The sequence below is a fragment of the Westerdykella ornata genome (genome assembly GCF_010094085.1).
Source record: "Westerdykella ornata strain CBS 379.55 unplaced genomic scaffold EI97scaffold_15, whole genome shotgun sequence".
NCBI classification, from domain to species: domain Eukaryota; kingdom Fungi; phylum Ascomycota; class Dothideomycetes; order Pleosporales; family Sporormiaceae; genus Westerdykella; species Westerdykella ornata.
The window spans coordinates 386,671-399,677 of record NW_022986865.1 but is presented as its reverse complement, the minus strand read 5'-3'; the positions used below and the strand labels follow the sequence as shown (position 1 = coordinate 399,677).

At 53.8% G+C, this 13,007-nt stretch overlaps 7 protein-coding genes across 7 annotated transcripts; 4 read left to right on the top strand and 3 right to left on the bottom strand.

The window, feature by feature from the left end:
* The first annotated feature begins 13 nt into the window (after positions 1-13).
* Positions 14-960, top strand: EI97DRAFT_468211 (NADH dehydrogenase, alpha subcomplex, subunit 6). Its single transcript, XM_033801645.1, has 4 exons — positions 14-77; positions 137-198; positions 460-714; positions 766-960. Exons 1-4 carry the CDS (start codon positions 35-37, stop codon positions 775-777), a joined length of 372 nt encoding a protein of 123 aa, XP_033652816.1. The 5' UTR covers positions 14-34; the 3' UTR covers positions 778-960.
* EI97DRAFT_494869 (IGPD-domain-containing protein) lies at positions 826-1,942 on the bottom strand. The gene is made up of 2 exons (XM_033802409.1): positions 1,520-1,942; positions 826-1,431 (listed from the first exon to the last, which is right to left on the bottom strand). Exons 1-2 carry the CDS (start codon positions 1,800-1,802, stop codon positions 1,016-1,018), a joined length of 699 nt encoding a protein of 232 aa, XP_033652815.1. The 5' UTR covers positions 1,803-1,942; the 3' UTR covers positions 826-1,015.
* A 91-nt stretch (positions 1,943-2,033) lies between these two features.
* EI97DRAFT_434491 (RBP11-like subunits of RNA polymerase) lies at positions 2,034-3,753 on the top strand. Its single transcript, XM_033798642.1, has 3 exons — positions 2,034-2,427; positions 2,738-2,906; positions 3,148-3,753. The coding sequence occupies exons 1-3, from the start codon at positions 2,266-2,268 to the stop codon at positions 3,300-3,302; spliced, it is 486 nt and encodes a 161-aa protein (XP_033652814.1). The 5' UTR covers positions 2,034-2,265; the 3' UTR covers positions 3,303-3,753.
* A 598-nt stretch (positions 3,754-4,351) lies between these two features.
* Positions 4,352-6,610, bottom strand: EI97DRAFT_443507 (forkhead transcription factor-like protein; the record flags this gene model as incomplete). Its single annotated transcript, XM_033799833.1, has 1 exon — positions 4,352-6,610. The coding sequence occupies one exon, from the start codon at positions 6,608-6,610 to the stop codon at positions 4,352-4,354; it is 2,259 nt and encodes a 752-aa protein (XP_033652813.1).
* Positions 6,611-7,452: 842 nt separating this feature from the next.
* EI97DRAFT_434489 (uncharacterized protein) lies at positions 7,453-9,210 on the top strand. The gene has a single exon (XM_033798641.1). The coding sequence runs from the start codon at positions 7,809-7,811 to the stop codon at positions 8,934-8,936; it is 1,128 nt and encodes a 375-aa protein (XP_033652812.1). The 5' UTR covers positions 7,453-7,808; the 3' UTR covers positions 8,937-9,210.
* A 225-nt stretch (positions 9,211-9,435) lies between these two features.
* EI97DRAFT_443505 (uncharacterized protein) lies at positions 9,436-10,025 on the bottom strand (the record flags this gene model as incomplete). Its single annotated transcript, XM_033799832.1, has 2 exons — positions 9,436-9,507; positions 9,672-10,025. 2 exons carry the CDS (start codon positions 10,023-10,025, stop codon positions 9,436-9,438), a joined length of 426 nt encoding a protein of 141 aa, XP_033652811.1.
* Positions 10,026-10,644: 619 nt separating this feature from the next.
* Positions 10,645-12,230, top strand: EI97DRAFT_434488 (uncharacterized protein). The gene has a single exon (XM_033798640.1). The coding sequence runs from the start codon at positions 10,945-10,947 to the stop codon at positions 12,067-12,069; it is 1,125 nt and encodes a 374-aa protein (XP_033652810.1). The 5' UTR covers positions 10,645-10,944; the 3' UTR covers positions 12,070-12,230.
* Positions 12,231-13,007: the final 777 nt, after the last annotated feature.

Sequence of the window (13,007 nt, the reverse complement as noted above, 5' to 3'; positions counted from 1 at the left end):
ATCGTCAGAGTTCAGCACGCACAACGCCGCAATCATGACCATCAACGCGACATACCTTGCGCAACGGACACGCTCGTGTAAGCTACAGCTCCTAATGGATATATGTCAAGAAAGAAGTTAACGTATGACTATGTAGCGGCGAACTGGGCCGATGCGAGACGGAGGGTGTTGCACGCCTATAGGGCGTGGCTGCGAGCTGTACGTTTTCCCCGACGATTTCTGTTTCTGGAATAAGACGTGTTGGTGCTTCCTTGCGCTCTTGGGTCCGCAATGGGGCGGATACTTGGGTTAAGTGGGCATAGAAGAGCAGGAAGAACATGTGGGATACAATTGAAAGAGAAGGAATGAGTATATGGCCGAGGGGTTCACCAAGCCAGCGCATACCTCCTTCCCAAAACCCTCTCTTCATCCAGATTCCGCAACCTCCACCGTCCAACTCACTAACCCCTCCCTCTCCAGGCCCCCGAAGTCCAAACCATGTACACGCTCAACCTCCCCGTCTCCTCGCTCCGCACCAAGATACGGCAAGAGTTCGAGCGCCACCGCTTCGTCAACCAGCTGAGGACCGTCGACGTGCTGCTGTTCCAGTCGCACCAGGAGTTCCAGGAGACGCTCAACTTCTGGAAACAGCAGAGCCATGTGCTGAAGTACTTCCGGGCCGAGGAGGAGCCCAAGGCGAGGCTGCCGAGTAATTTCATCAATGGGTTTTTGGAGGTGAGATCGACTTGTTCTGTGGAGTTTTCTTGGAAGCTAATGGCGTTGTAGGGCCGCAATTGAATTGGTGTATCCGAGGGGTATGCGAGTATGACGATAGAGAGCACGGATGTGTACATAGGTATAACCAGAGAAGAAGATACACGAACATAAGCAATCTTTCATATGTTCTGCAGGGCGATATCTCGCTGTCGTCAAGATTCATCAAACATTCCGCCCCATCCGTCAAGTCTATCCCAAGTCGCGTGCGTCCCCACGCCTGTTTTCGATCCTAGACTACTGGTCCCTACTGCAAGTTCTCCTAATACAGTACCCCCTTCGTACTCCTCACCTCCCCCTCCCACGCCTTCACCACCGTCGTCGCCATCCGTATCGCTACGGCCAGGGCCTTAAACGCACTCTCAGCCCTGTGATGATCATTCTCGCCCTTCAGCACATCCACATGCAGCGTGACGCCCGCATTGAAAGCAAAACTCTGCAGGCAATGGGGAATCATTTCCGTGCTCAGGTCGCCCACCTTCTCCCTCTGGAAGCAGGTATTCAGATTCGAGACGAAATACGGGCGATTGGAGAGGTCGATGACTGCGCGCGAGAGAGCCTCGTCGAGGGGGCAGTAGGCGCTGCCGAAGCGGGCGAGGCCGGTCGAGGTGGAGAGGGAGGACTTGAAGGCGGTGCCGAGGGCGAGGAAGACGTCTTCGGCGGTGTGATGGTCGTCGACTAGACGTTCAGAGTCAGCTCTGCCCGTTCTGAAATCTCAAAAAGGGGAATATAGGAGAGGGGAAGGGGATGTGAGAGAAGTACGTACTGTGCAAGTCCCCCTTACACCTCACCCTCAAACTCCACCCCGCATGCTTCGCCAGCGCATGGATCATGTGGTCCAGAAACCCAATCCCCGTGTCAATGGCAATGATTTGGCTTTTGCTGCTTTGCGCCGCATGTTCCTTCTCCTCCGCATCTCCCTTCGCCTTGTCAATCTTGTCCCAGAAGTCGGATTGCGGGAAGGGATCGAGGGCGCCGCCGTCGAGGTTCAGCGAGATTTGCACCTTGGTTTCGTTGGTGTCGCGCGAGATGGTGGCGGTGCGGGGCATGGTTGCTGTGGTGGGTATGCGCGGAGGAGGAGGAGGATACTTCGAATGGAAGAGGTAGGGTTGTTGTTCAGGAAGCGTCTATCAATCTATTCTTGGTGAATATCCAAAGAAAATATCAAGTACCCCACGCTTGCACAGTGACGTGTGGGATGCCAGCCTGGTTCCTTCTTGGCAGGGACCCGCCATGATCTGCTCGTTGCCCCACTTAATTTTGGCTTGTCAAAATTATAACGAGCTTTGATATTCTCAAAAGAAGCAGACTTCATCTCATACCACCCTTCAACAACACCCAACCCTCCCTCAAAAGACGAAAATACCCCTCATCCCACAAAACAAATCCCCTCGGCACGACTTTCCGCATTCCCTTCCAACACCCTTCTGTCCACAGTAACATCGCGTAAACCTTCCCCATCGCAACGCAAACGCAACCATCCGAATTTCCCCAAAAGCAGCGCAAACGAAAATGCCGGCCTTCCCTTCCGCCCACCAACAACGGCGAGAGGAGCAAGAGCACACGCCGCGCGACGCCCCCGCAGTGCAGATATCGACGGCAGAGGACCACGAATTGCTCGCGCAGCAGGACGACGAGATGGATGCGGTGGCGGATCGGGATCGGATTCGCGTGGTATGTTTTTCTTCCTCCAAAGAGGTGTTAGGGGTGGGGTGGAGCTGGAGGGTAGATGCAAGCGCTGGGTAGAGCGAGCTGCGAAAGATGGGATTGAGGAAGAATGAGAGTGCCATGGGAGCTGAAGGATGATGAAGACCAAAGCATCAGCCGGCGGCAGCTCGTCCAGCTCCATCTATCCTCCCTCTCGCCCTCACTCTTCCCTTCCCTCGCTTTCCCCAGCTCCCACACCCATCCTCCTCCCTCCCTCCCTCCCTCCCTCCCCTCCCTCCAACGATCCCAAAAACCCAACCACTAACAACACCACCAGCTCCCCGGCTCCACCGAAACCGCCGCCTCCTTCCAATTCGACAACGAGGACCACACCCTCGGCAACGCCCTACGCTACATCATCATGAAGAACCCCCAGGTCGAGTTCTGCGGCTACTCGATCCCGCACCCCAGCGAGGCCCATCTGAACCTGCGCATCCAGACGTACGGTACGTATACGTACATGCACACCCACACACATACATACATACATACATACACACATGACTTGATACGCATAGCGGTGGCGAATCTTGTCTTGACGCTGCGTCGAGAAGGAATAAATACCCGCGGCGTTTTCCCCTTGCTCGACCTCCTCTTTTCCCTCCCCTTCTTCTTCATTCCCCTTTCCAACCCGGCCTGCCTTTGCCGAGAGACCGCAAGAGACAAATAACTGACGGACGGAGACAGATAACGTATCCGTCTATTCGGTCCTGGAAAAGGGCCTCCGCGACCTCGAGGACATGTGCGACGTCGTCATTGACAAGTTCAGCGCCGCGAGGGCCGAGTTCAGGGCCAAGCAGGGAGCGGCAGGAGGAGCGGATACGGAGATGGTGGATGCGTGAATGGGGTGAGTGGGATTGTATTTCTATGGAAGATCGACTTCTTGGTCCCCGTCCGTTCCACCCTCTTCATGGCTGTTGGGCCAGTTTGGGAGGCATCCGTGTAGGCGAAGAGAGGAAGAAAGGACGAAGGGAAGAAGGGAAGGGAATACCCAGCTTTAGACCGTGGCAGTACCACCTGCATGCGTGCGATGTCGATGGATGGGGCAGGACGGCAAAGGTTGCATCATCTGGAGTCTTACTGGGGATTGCTTGGTGCGCATCATCGTGGCGGCGTTTTACTGGAATCAGCAATATCTCTCTCAAATCGTGACCCTGTTTGCTTCAACAATTCTATCACGACGCCAGCATGTCGAATGGATTCGCGAAGAGATTAACGGACGATAGAAATCATCACAAGGTCCAAGCATGAGCTCGATATGGATAAAGCACGCAAAATAAATTCATTGCAGAGAACACTCCGTGGACGAGACCTGTTGACTCCACCTCACCCCATCCTTGAACTCCGTCCTTCCGTCCATCACATTTTCCAGGTCCAACCCGTCCAGCCCATAGTCCCTTAAAAGCCACACCCTGAAAATAGAAAGCAGTCGTTGAACTCGTCATTAGCAATGGGAAGAAATTCCGGCGCCAAAAACACAGCATCCGAGGTACGCCACAAGCAGGATATACACAGAGAGAACGCCATCATTTGCGCACAGGATAACCAGTCGACCGAGCCCAAATGCGCCGGGCAGCAGGGCGCACGAAGGACATATACCCCCAGGCGCCGTGAAACCGACATCCATCCATGCGCCGTACCCAGGGGAGCAAAATATCCCGTTCCCGGTAAGGCAAGATGCTATGCAAATGGCCGGCCAAAGTAATCAGTCGTGGGTATCATCGAATGATCATAACGTCGTGAGTGAGAGCCATCCTGAACCGAACACCAGAAATAGGAAGAGTGAAGAAGGCCAATGGGCAAGGAGCCTTGGCGATACGTTCGCTCCGTGGCGGGAAACCAGTTAACAAGAACTGGAATACGAAGCAGAAGCAGCCATCCAGAAAGTCATCTAGAAGCGCGCCGTCGAGCTGCGCCCTAAGCCGGGGTGCGAAACTTTGGTTGGAGACCCGTTCGGCGCGACGGCGCTTCGTGCACCGATCTTCTCAAACCCTTTGAGAAGATCAATGCCAGGTTCCGACTCATCGCTGTGAAGGAGGTTGAAGAGGTCATCGTCAGCAGGCGCGCTCTGAGCCGAGGCAGCCGCAAACGTTGGCTTCAGCCCGAAGCCAGAGTTTGTGGTTGTGAATGTCGAAGTAGGAGCGACAGGCAGCTCAGGTACTGGTGCGGATGTGGGTGCCTTCATCGGCGAGTTCTGCCGAAGAGGAGACAAGGAGAAGCCAGGAAGCTCGTGGAAGGGGGAGCGCAAGTACGGCCTTGGTGAAGCGGTGTTGTAGTGCTTGTCGACGCCGGTAACATCAGCCAAGATGCTAGAGGTGGTGGCGGCACGTTCAAGGCGGGGACGCTTTGCGGATGGCTTGAGTGGTGACTCCTGGTAAGGATAGTCGCCAAAGATATCGAACGTGGTGAAGAAACCATCTCCCACCAGATTGACGTTCTCGTCATTGGGACCCTGAACAGCGGGACTCCAAGATTGACTGTCCAAGAAAGTGTTGTTATTCAAAACGGGCATGTTCTTATCCGGAGATCCAACGAGCTCGCGCATGCGGTTGCGATGGTTACGCAAATTCGTGTTGGGGGAAACAGAAGCTGGCGGAAGAGCAGGTCGTTTGAAGACGACTGCGGGGGTGAGTGGCCCTTCAGGAAGCTTCTGGTTCGCTCGGAGCGGAGAAGACGCGAGCGGCGCATCACCAGGATGCTTGAAGGTTGGTCTGCTCTTCGTCGGAGAGTCATACGATGAGCCACGGATACGGACGATCTCCTCCTCGGCGCGACCGCGCTTGAGCCTGTAATTGCCAGCATCTGCTTCAGAGGTCAACAGCGTTCCCAAGGGGTGGCCTTTGGTAGCTGATGATTCGATGGAGGAGTAGTAACCGCTGTCACCAAATCCGAACTTGCGTTTGCGGCCACCCGACCTGCTGTTGCTGGGGAGCCGGGGAGCGGGAATGCGCGGAGGCGTGTCCTCACGAGCGGCACGTGCAATCGGCGGCGGTGATGATTTGATATCAGCTGCGGGAGGAGAAGATGGGATTGCCCTGGTCGGAGCTTTGGCGGGAACTGGATCAACCCCATCGTGGCAGGTCGGGTCTGAGCAAGGGATCGTGGCGTCCGATGAGAGTTCAGGCTCCTCCGGGAATTTGCTCGAGTCGATGCTCTTGACGGTGCTCATGAGGGGCGGGAAGCTCGCCGACGACGACATGGGGCGCGCCAGCTCGCTGATATTGGTCTGCACAAAGCCGTCCGGGTTGGTAGGGCGCCGAACGGGCTTGGACTTGTAATACTGTTTTTCGAAGCCTGGGTTGATACGCCAGTAATGTCCTTTTCCGGGGTCATCTTTAGGTCGCTCCTGCTTGGAGAAGGACTTGCTGATGCTAAGGTTATGGCGAATGCTGTTCTGCCAGCCGGTGCAGTCGGGTTGATTACGGTAGAAGGCAAATGTATCCGAGATCCACTTGTAGATCTGAGCAAGGGTCAGTCGCCGGTTGGGGGCTCTCAGGATGGCCATTCCGATCAGATTCGCATAGCTATACAATGGCTTGGTGCCGTCGTCCTCGACCGGCGGCATCTCATGAGGTTCGGGTAATGGGCCGTCTTCTTGGGTGGAACGCGGCGTTGGGACCTTGGTTTTCTTGTTCCTATCACGTTGGGGTGCGGCGTCGGAGAGTCTGCGCTTGTTGGCTGGCTTGATGGCCTCAGTGGAGAAATTACGGCTGACGGCATTTGAGCTCTCTGGCACCAGGTTTTCTTTGTCAAATTGAGCTAGCTGCGACGCGAAGTTGGTGAAGACGGGAGCGCCGGTCGCGGCCATCATCTGGGATTGCTTTGGAATCGGTCGCTGTACGCGCTTCACAGGCGCATCGGTGCGGAATAGTTGCTCGGGGGGACGAGGAAGAGCAACCGCGTTGAGTCCTTTTTCGGTCAGAGCGCGTGGTGGCGGAGAACTGGAAGGATGTCGGCCCTTCTTGGGCGATGGGGCCTGGGTGAAGACTTCTGGCGGCTGGAGGAGAGTGTGGTGATCAACTGACACGTCGGTGACGGGGCCATGGGGCTCGAGAGTGTGCGATGCGTATTGTGCGATGTCATGGTGGGCGGTGGAGACGTTGGGGTCTTCGAAAATCTGCAACGGCGGCTGCCGACGCGTCGCGGCCATGGCGATGAGTATTCCCAAGGTCGGAAATCGATGGATAAGGGTTGGGGAGGAGCAATGACGCGTGGAATCGCGTTAATTCTGTCGAAAAAGGGTCAAAGTGGGAGGTTGCGGCGGAGTGGATATGGAGCGATCTGGTGCGGCTGACGCGATACTATATCGGGTTGCGGAACCAAAATACGATGCCGGAAAGATAATTCTGCTGGCAAGGTGGTACGGATGCGGAGAGGCGATTATACGCGATGGCATCCAGAGCGAGTGCTACGGTCGAGAAATTGAGTATGGGCAGCGACGAAGGAGGCAGTTGTGGGAGGAGGTGGTGGAGGTGGTGGTGAGGTGCCAACTTACGGTGAGGCAAGACAAGGCAAGGTGGGCGGACAGTGGGCACTACCGAATAGCTTGGCGGGCGCTAGCTACTGGCAGTGACGACAGGCTGGCTGGCGGGTTGGCTGATGGATGCGGCAGATAAATTGGTTGGTTTAAGGGAAACTCGGCAAGCTTGTTGGGCTGAAAGAGATGCTTGATGATTGTAGCGATGGCAAGCAAGGTACGGGGGAGTATCCAGACCGTGAGGAACAAGGGACGAGAGAGGGGAGAACAAAGGGAGGATGAGCAAAGGAAGAAGGAAGAGGGGGATCTCCGGACTTGAGGCGGTGCGCGCAGAGTGCCGGGAAGGCGCGCTAGTCGGGACGCACCTGCCCGCCGTGGCCCAGCTGTAAACGCAAGGAAGGTGCGGTCTGCCCTGGTTACGTGGCCAATCACAGCCACCCGGTCGCATCGGGAATGGCGCGAATATCCACCATGCCATCTCTCCCGACTCTCTTCTCGTCTCCCTCGAGGAACGAAAGGTGAGCTGTCTCCTCTTTGTCTCTTCCCTTTCACCGCCCTGACTCATCATGACCTTCTCTAAGCTTCTTCTCGCTTCTGCTTCACTTGGTGTATGCCAAGTCACGGATATTGGCCAATGGACGCGAAAAAGGTGCTCCATAACGCGTCCTCCCATAGACTGAGACACTTACTGCACCTCTTTCGGTTAGCGCCGTCCTACCTTCCCTACCTTTACACTACTGCAAACCACAGCCTATCAACCCCGCCGCGCATCTACGTCGTGATTCTACCCACGTCCCAAAACCAACCTACAGGTCGCCGTGCGAGCTGAGAGCAACACGCCGCAGTCGCGACGATTCCTACAGTCTCCTCTATGGCTTCCGACTCGACTCTCCCCTCGAAGACGGACGCCGTTCCACGGCACAGCGTGATCGACTTTACATTCAACGACTCCAACACCAATTCCGACTTGAACGTTCTCTGCAATGGCAAGCAGATCCACATTTCCCTCTCGGCAGACTGTTTCAACGAATCGCCGTCCATTCAAAGAACCTACCTTCATTATCTTCAGGTTATGGCTGCTTTCGAATTCGATGACCTTACTGAGGAGGATTTCTATGACTGGGTCCTCACTCCCTTCTTCCCCATCTTGAGCCAATTGCCTCCCCTTCCAGAAGACTATCAGCTTACCCTGAATGACTATCTGGTTCCCGACATGGTCGATTATACTCTGCGCGGTGAGGATGACAAACTTATCCCAGTCTTGGACAACGAAGGTGAGGCCCGCCGACGGTGTCAAGGCGCTGAAACCTCGCTCAGCCCGGAGATTCTGTCAACTTTCCCTTCGTACCATCCTCGTGAGCTCCGGATCTGCTCTGAGAATGGGGAAGGAGGACGGTCTATTCCCCCACACAAAGTGACGATAGACGGAACTTCGACCTATTTCTTTAAGGCCTATGGCCGTGAACACTATACGTGTGCGCCTCGCGAGATCAGCAATTATAAAGCTGTGAAAGACGCTGGTTTCGAGGACGGCCTCCGCATCGCTCGCCTCCACGGTATCGTTAGAGATGGACGCAGCAATGTTGTGTTTGGCATCCTGCTAACCTTCGTCGATTGCAATTGTGTGACTTTGGAACGCGCCGTCAAGCCTGACACTACTCTCAGTGTGCGAGAGCATTGGGCTCGACAAGTCACTGATACGCTGCTACGTCTGCACGAACGTGGCATCGTCTGGGGAGATGTGAAACCTGACAACATCCTGATTGACCGACACAACAACGACGCCTGGCTTATTGACTTTGGTGGAGGATACACCGACGGCTGGGTCGACAAGGACGTCGCGGGTACCGTACAAGGCGACTTACAAGGACTGATCAGAATTCTCGATTTTCTTGGAATCAATCCGCTAGACTATCTCCCACCCGATGTCACTCTGCAGCAAGCACAACTGCGCCAGCCACAAGAGCCGCAATTGTATGCTACTGCAGCCAGTGCTTGACTCGACAGTCTCACGGTCATGCAGACAGTGTCACTCACTCTCTGACAAAGATAATGTGCGGCCGGTTTCCAACAGGAAACTTAAGCCGCGTTAATGCTCACGCTCAAAAGGAGAAAGCCGTAACGCTCTCAGAAACGCATACTGTGGATATGCGGCAACATTGGATGGAAGTGGACTTGCGGTTCACACTGAAGCTCAAGGGTCTAGTTTATTCGAATTCATGTACAATATGAAGCCTACCATATCAGAACAGGCTCGGATAATGTATACATACTGCATATGATCCGTAAACGCTTACCGTGACTTGCCGAGTTGACAACCAGCCTATTTCCACTCGTGCCATTACATCAAAGTCTGCGTTTCATACAGATGGAGCATCACATGAGGCAAGCAAAACCCGCGTCCCCAGTATTGTTCAGTGGGTGACATTTTAGCAAAGCAAACCTATGCACCACATATCCCGTTTCAATGCTAATAAGGAGGAAGGAGTTCCCGATTCTCAAACTACGGTGAAAGCCAGAGACGCGAGTGGGCCTCCATCTCGCTGATTGGCCTCATCTCCCGTCGATGCCTACTCGCGGTCATACAGGCAAAAACTCGGTGAAGGATGCGAACTTCTACGAACCCGCATATATAGATAAAAACCATCTTTGTTCTCCCTCCGCTCCACCCTTTTCCCACCTCAAACAATCTACAACAACCCAATCCTGGAAACCTTCAGAATCGACAACTTACATTCCCTATCGCAAACCACCACCACCTCCTCCTCCCACCACCACCATGTGCTGGCGCACCTTCCGCGTATACCGCTGCGGCTGCATCATCCCTCAAGGTCCCAACGGCGTCAGCTACTGCCACTACGCCACCCTGAACCCTCGCACTCGCCGTATGAACATGTGCCAACCCCCGAATTGGTCTGGTCGCAGTACGGAACATATCGCGGACTCGAACCTGTGTGGTTCCAACGAATGCTGGGTCAAAGACATCAAGAATCACCATAATGGGTGGACGTGCTGTCGTTGCGGCGAAGAGGGCAACAAGATGGAGAGTTGCGAGGGGCCGCCTGGTGGGCACGGCGAGTGTCCGCATCAGGTGTGCAAGCACTGCAAGAGGACTAAGTAAGGACGGGGACTGAATGGGGTGGGTCTTTAAATGCTCTACGTGATTATGGCTATTTTGCTAACTGGGAAGACGAGGAGAGGCACATTACGGAGAAGTTTTTCGATATCCTGGTGTCAAGCCGGCGGGATGGGCGAACCCGACGTCGCTCGCGGACAGTGGAGTTTCTGCTTGTACCTCGCTACACTACTCTCACACATGAAGTATCTCAGCAGCGGCGGGACTTGAATGACATCCTTAATTAGAGGAGTTCTTATACACGGATAGAACAAGTACTATCGTTATTGGCTCACGGCAGATGTAGGACATACATCTCAATACTATTCCTCAAACGTGAGAGCAGTGATTTGCTAGTTCAGCCCTACCCTTGTGAATAAGCAGTACATCACTTATGACGGTCTCTAAACAGCAGGAGAAGCTCGTATCGAAGTTGTAATGATACCGTTTTTTCCTACACCCTTTTCACGCCAAGCCAAGCCACGACCCCTGCCATGCGCCCACGCAAAAAGGGCAGTCGCAAAACGAGGACTCCAACTTTGACCTCTCGCGAACATTGCAACACCATATTGAAACCGGCAGAGTTATTAAGGGAATGTCGAATTGACTTGATGCGCCCTACGCGTTGCTTCACACTGGGCCCGGAAACTTCCCATAACAGGTACGATCGTCTAACAGTGAGCAAAGATTTGCCTGCCTTTCACCGTGAAATTTGTTAGAGTTGTTCTAGAACTTTCTTTCTCTCTTCGGGCAGGCAGCAGACTAGGCTGCGGCGTCTACGCTATTTCGCAATAGGCATGACAGCCCCGTTTGACGAAGAGTTGTTTGAAACTCGTTCTATGCCTTCGCAGACTCCTCGCTCAACTCTGCAGCTCGATCCATCCGCGCCATCATGTCCGTTGAGCAGAACCAGGAAAGCGCACAGCATGACTCTGATCCGGCTCCGTACTACGAAGTCATCGACTGCTTGTATAGCGATTTCGACACAGAATGTCGACTAGTCGTCTTGGGCAACTACAAACAAATATGCATCTATGTCGACGAGAAAAGCGTCCATGGATCGCCTCCAATGGCCGAAAAGTACCTACACTTCCTTCGCGTCATGAACGCGCCCGACAACGAACTGGATGGCCTCGATGACCAGGATTTCTACAACTGGATTACCGATTTCTATCACCCTATACTCCGCTCTTTTCCGCCTCTTCCAGAAGACTTCCAACCTACTCTACAGGACCGGCTCTGTCCAAACTCAGCTAACTATACGTTACACGTCGTGGATGGCGAGGTCGTGCCCATGCTTGATCTTCATCCAAATAGGGCTGGTGGGCGACGACTCTACGGTGTCTACATCGACGACTACTTATCCACGGCCTTTCCCTCCTTGCATCCGCGTTCAGTCCCAATCTGCAAGTGTCCAAGGGGAACACTGTCTCCCCATAAAGTCATCATCGACGGCACGGTCTACTGGTTCAAACACTACCTCTCCGGAGACGATGACATCGCAGGCAAAGAAATATCCAACTACAAAACCATAGCACAAGCCGGCCTCGAGTCTGACCTTCGCATGTCTCGACTTCATGGCCTCGTACGAGACGACGAGACCGGCAGAGTTTTTGGACTGCTTCTAGATTATATCGATGGGAAAAGCATGGCTATGGAGTCTCTGCTTAGGAACGCTTCAATGGACGCTCGCAGGAAGTGGGCTGTGCAAATCGGTTATACTGTATGGCGTCTGCATGAGTCTGGTATTGTGTGGGGAGATGCGAAAGCGGATAATGTGTTGATCGATCATGACGATAATGCATGGGTTATCGATTTTGGCGGTGCGCGTACGGAGGGCTGGGTTGAGGAGGACCTGACGGAAACGGTCCAAGGGGATTTGCAGGGTTTGGGAAGGATTATCGAATTCCTTGAGATTGAGGACATGACGGCTTGCGGAGATGGCGGTATTCGTGAAGGGGTAGGCTCCCAAACACCTGAGGACATCCATCAGGAAGACGAGGGAACTGGGAAGTAGTGTCACGGCTTGCTGCATCTTCCCAGTTCCCCAAGGGTTATGACCAAGGCCATATACGGGAAACAATCTGGAGATGCACCGCAGGTCTATCTGGAGCTACTCACAACCATCCGGCTTGAACGTACACCGGTTCTCTAAGCGAGCGACCTCTGCAATCTGTCATGTCTCAATGCGAGTGTTGCCCTTCTGTCTCTTATCTCCTACCCTTGCAGATAACATCCTTCGATTCGGCTCGCACTACCACTTGATTGCTTCTTTTGGCTGAGAAAATACGGTTGGATCAATTTTCGGTGAACACACATCTGCAAACTTTTACCAGAGTCACGTGTATGTAACATGCTACCAATATGATATATGGACAATTCCGATGGAAGCTTTACATACTGCCACCTGTAGACGGAATCGCTGTGGCTGCCGCCCATGACTCTCCATTTGGGGTGAACCAGACTTGCGCGAAGCAAGGGATGGGATGAACTCCCTCCACGAAACGGCACCTCACGGTTTTGACAATGTACAGCATACAATATCATCTTTCGAATGTCCCTGACATTTTCTTGTGATATCCAGAGTACTAATTCATTACAGTGTCGGTTCCCTTTCAATTCTGAATCACTCCTCCCTCGCTTCCGACTTCTCGTTTCGCATCTTAATTTATGAGCGCCCTTGAGGAAGTGAGATCTCGGGAACGCCGACGTCTTCGGGGGAATCCAAATGGTCCAGCCATTGCTCTATTGAAGCGTTGGCAAATTTGGTAGGGAGCTTGGTACAACCACGGACCGAGGTTCTTCATTGATGGCTGAAGCTAACCTTTCCACGCCACTGGAAGGACGAATACCAATTGACCGTTCTGTAAACATTGCTTCGAGCCTAGATCTTACCCGCTGCGCGGTGCAGAGACGGGATATATAAGTGGCCAGAATAGATCTGTCCGACCTGTT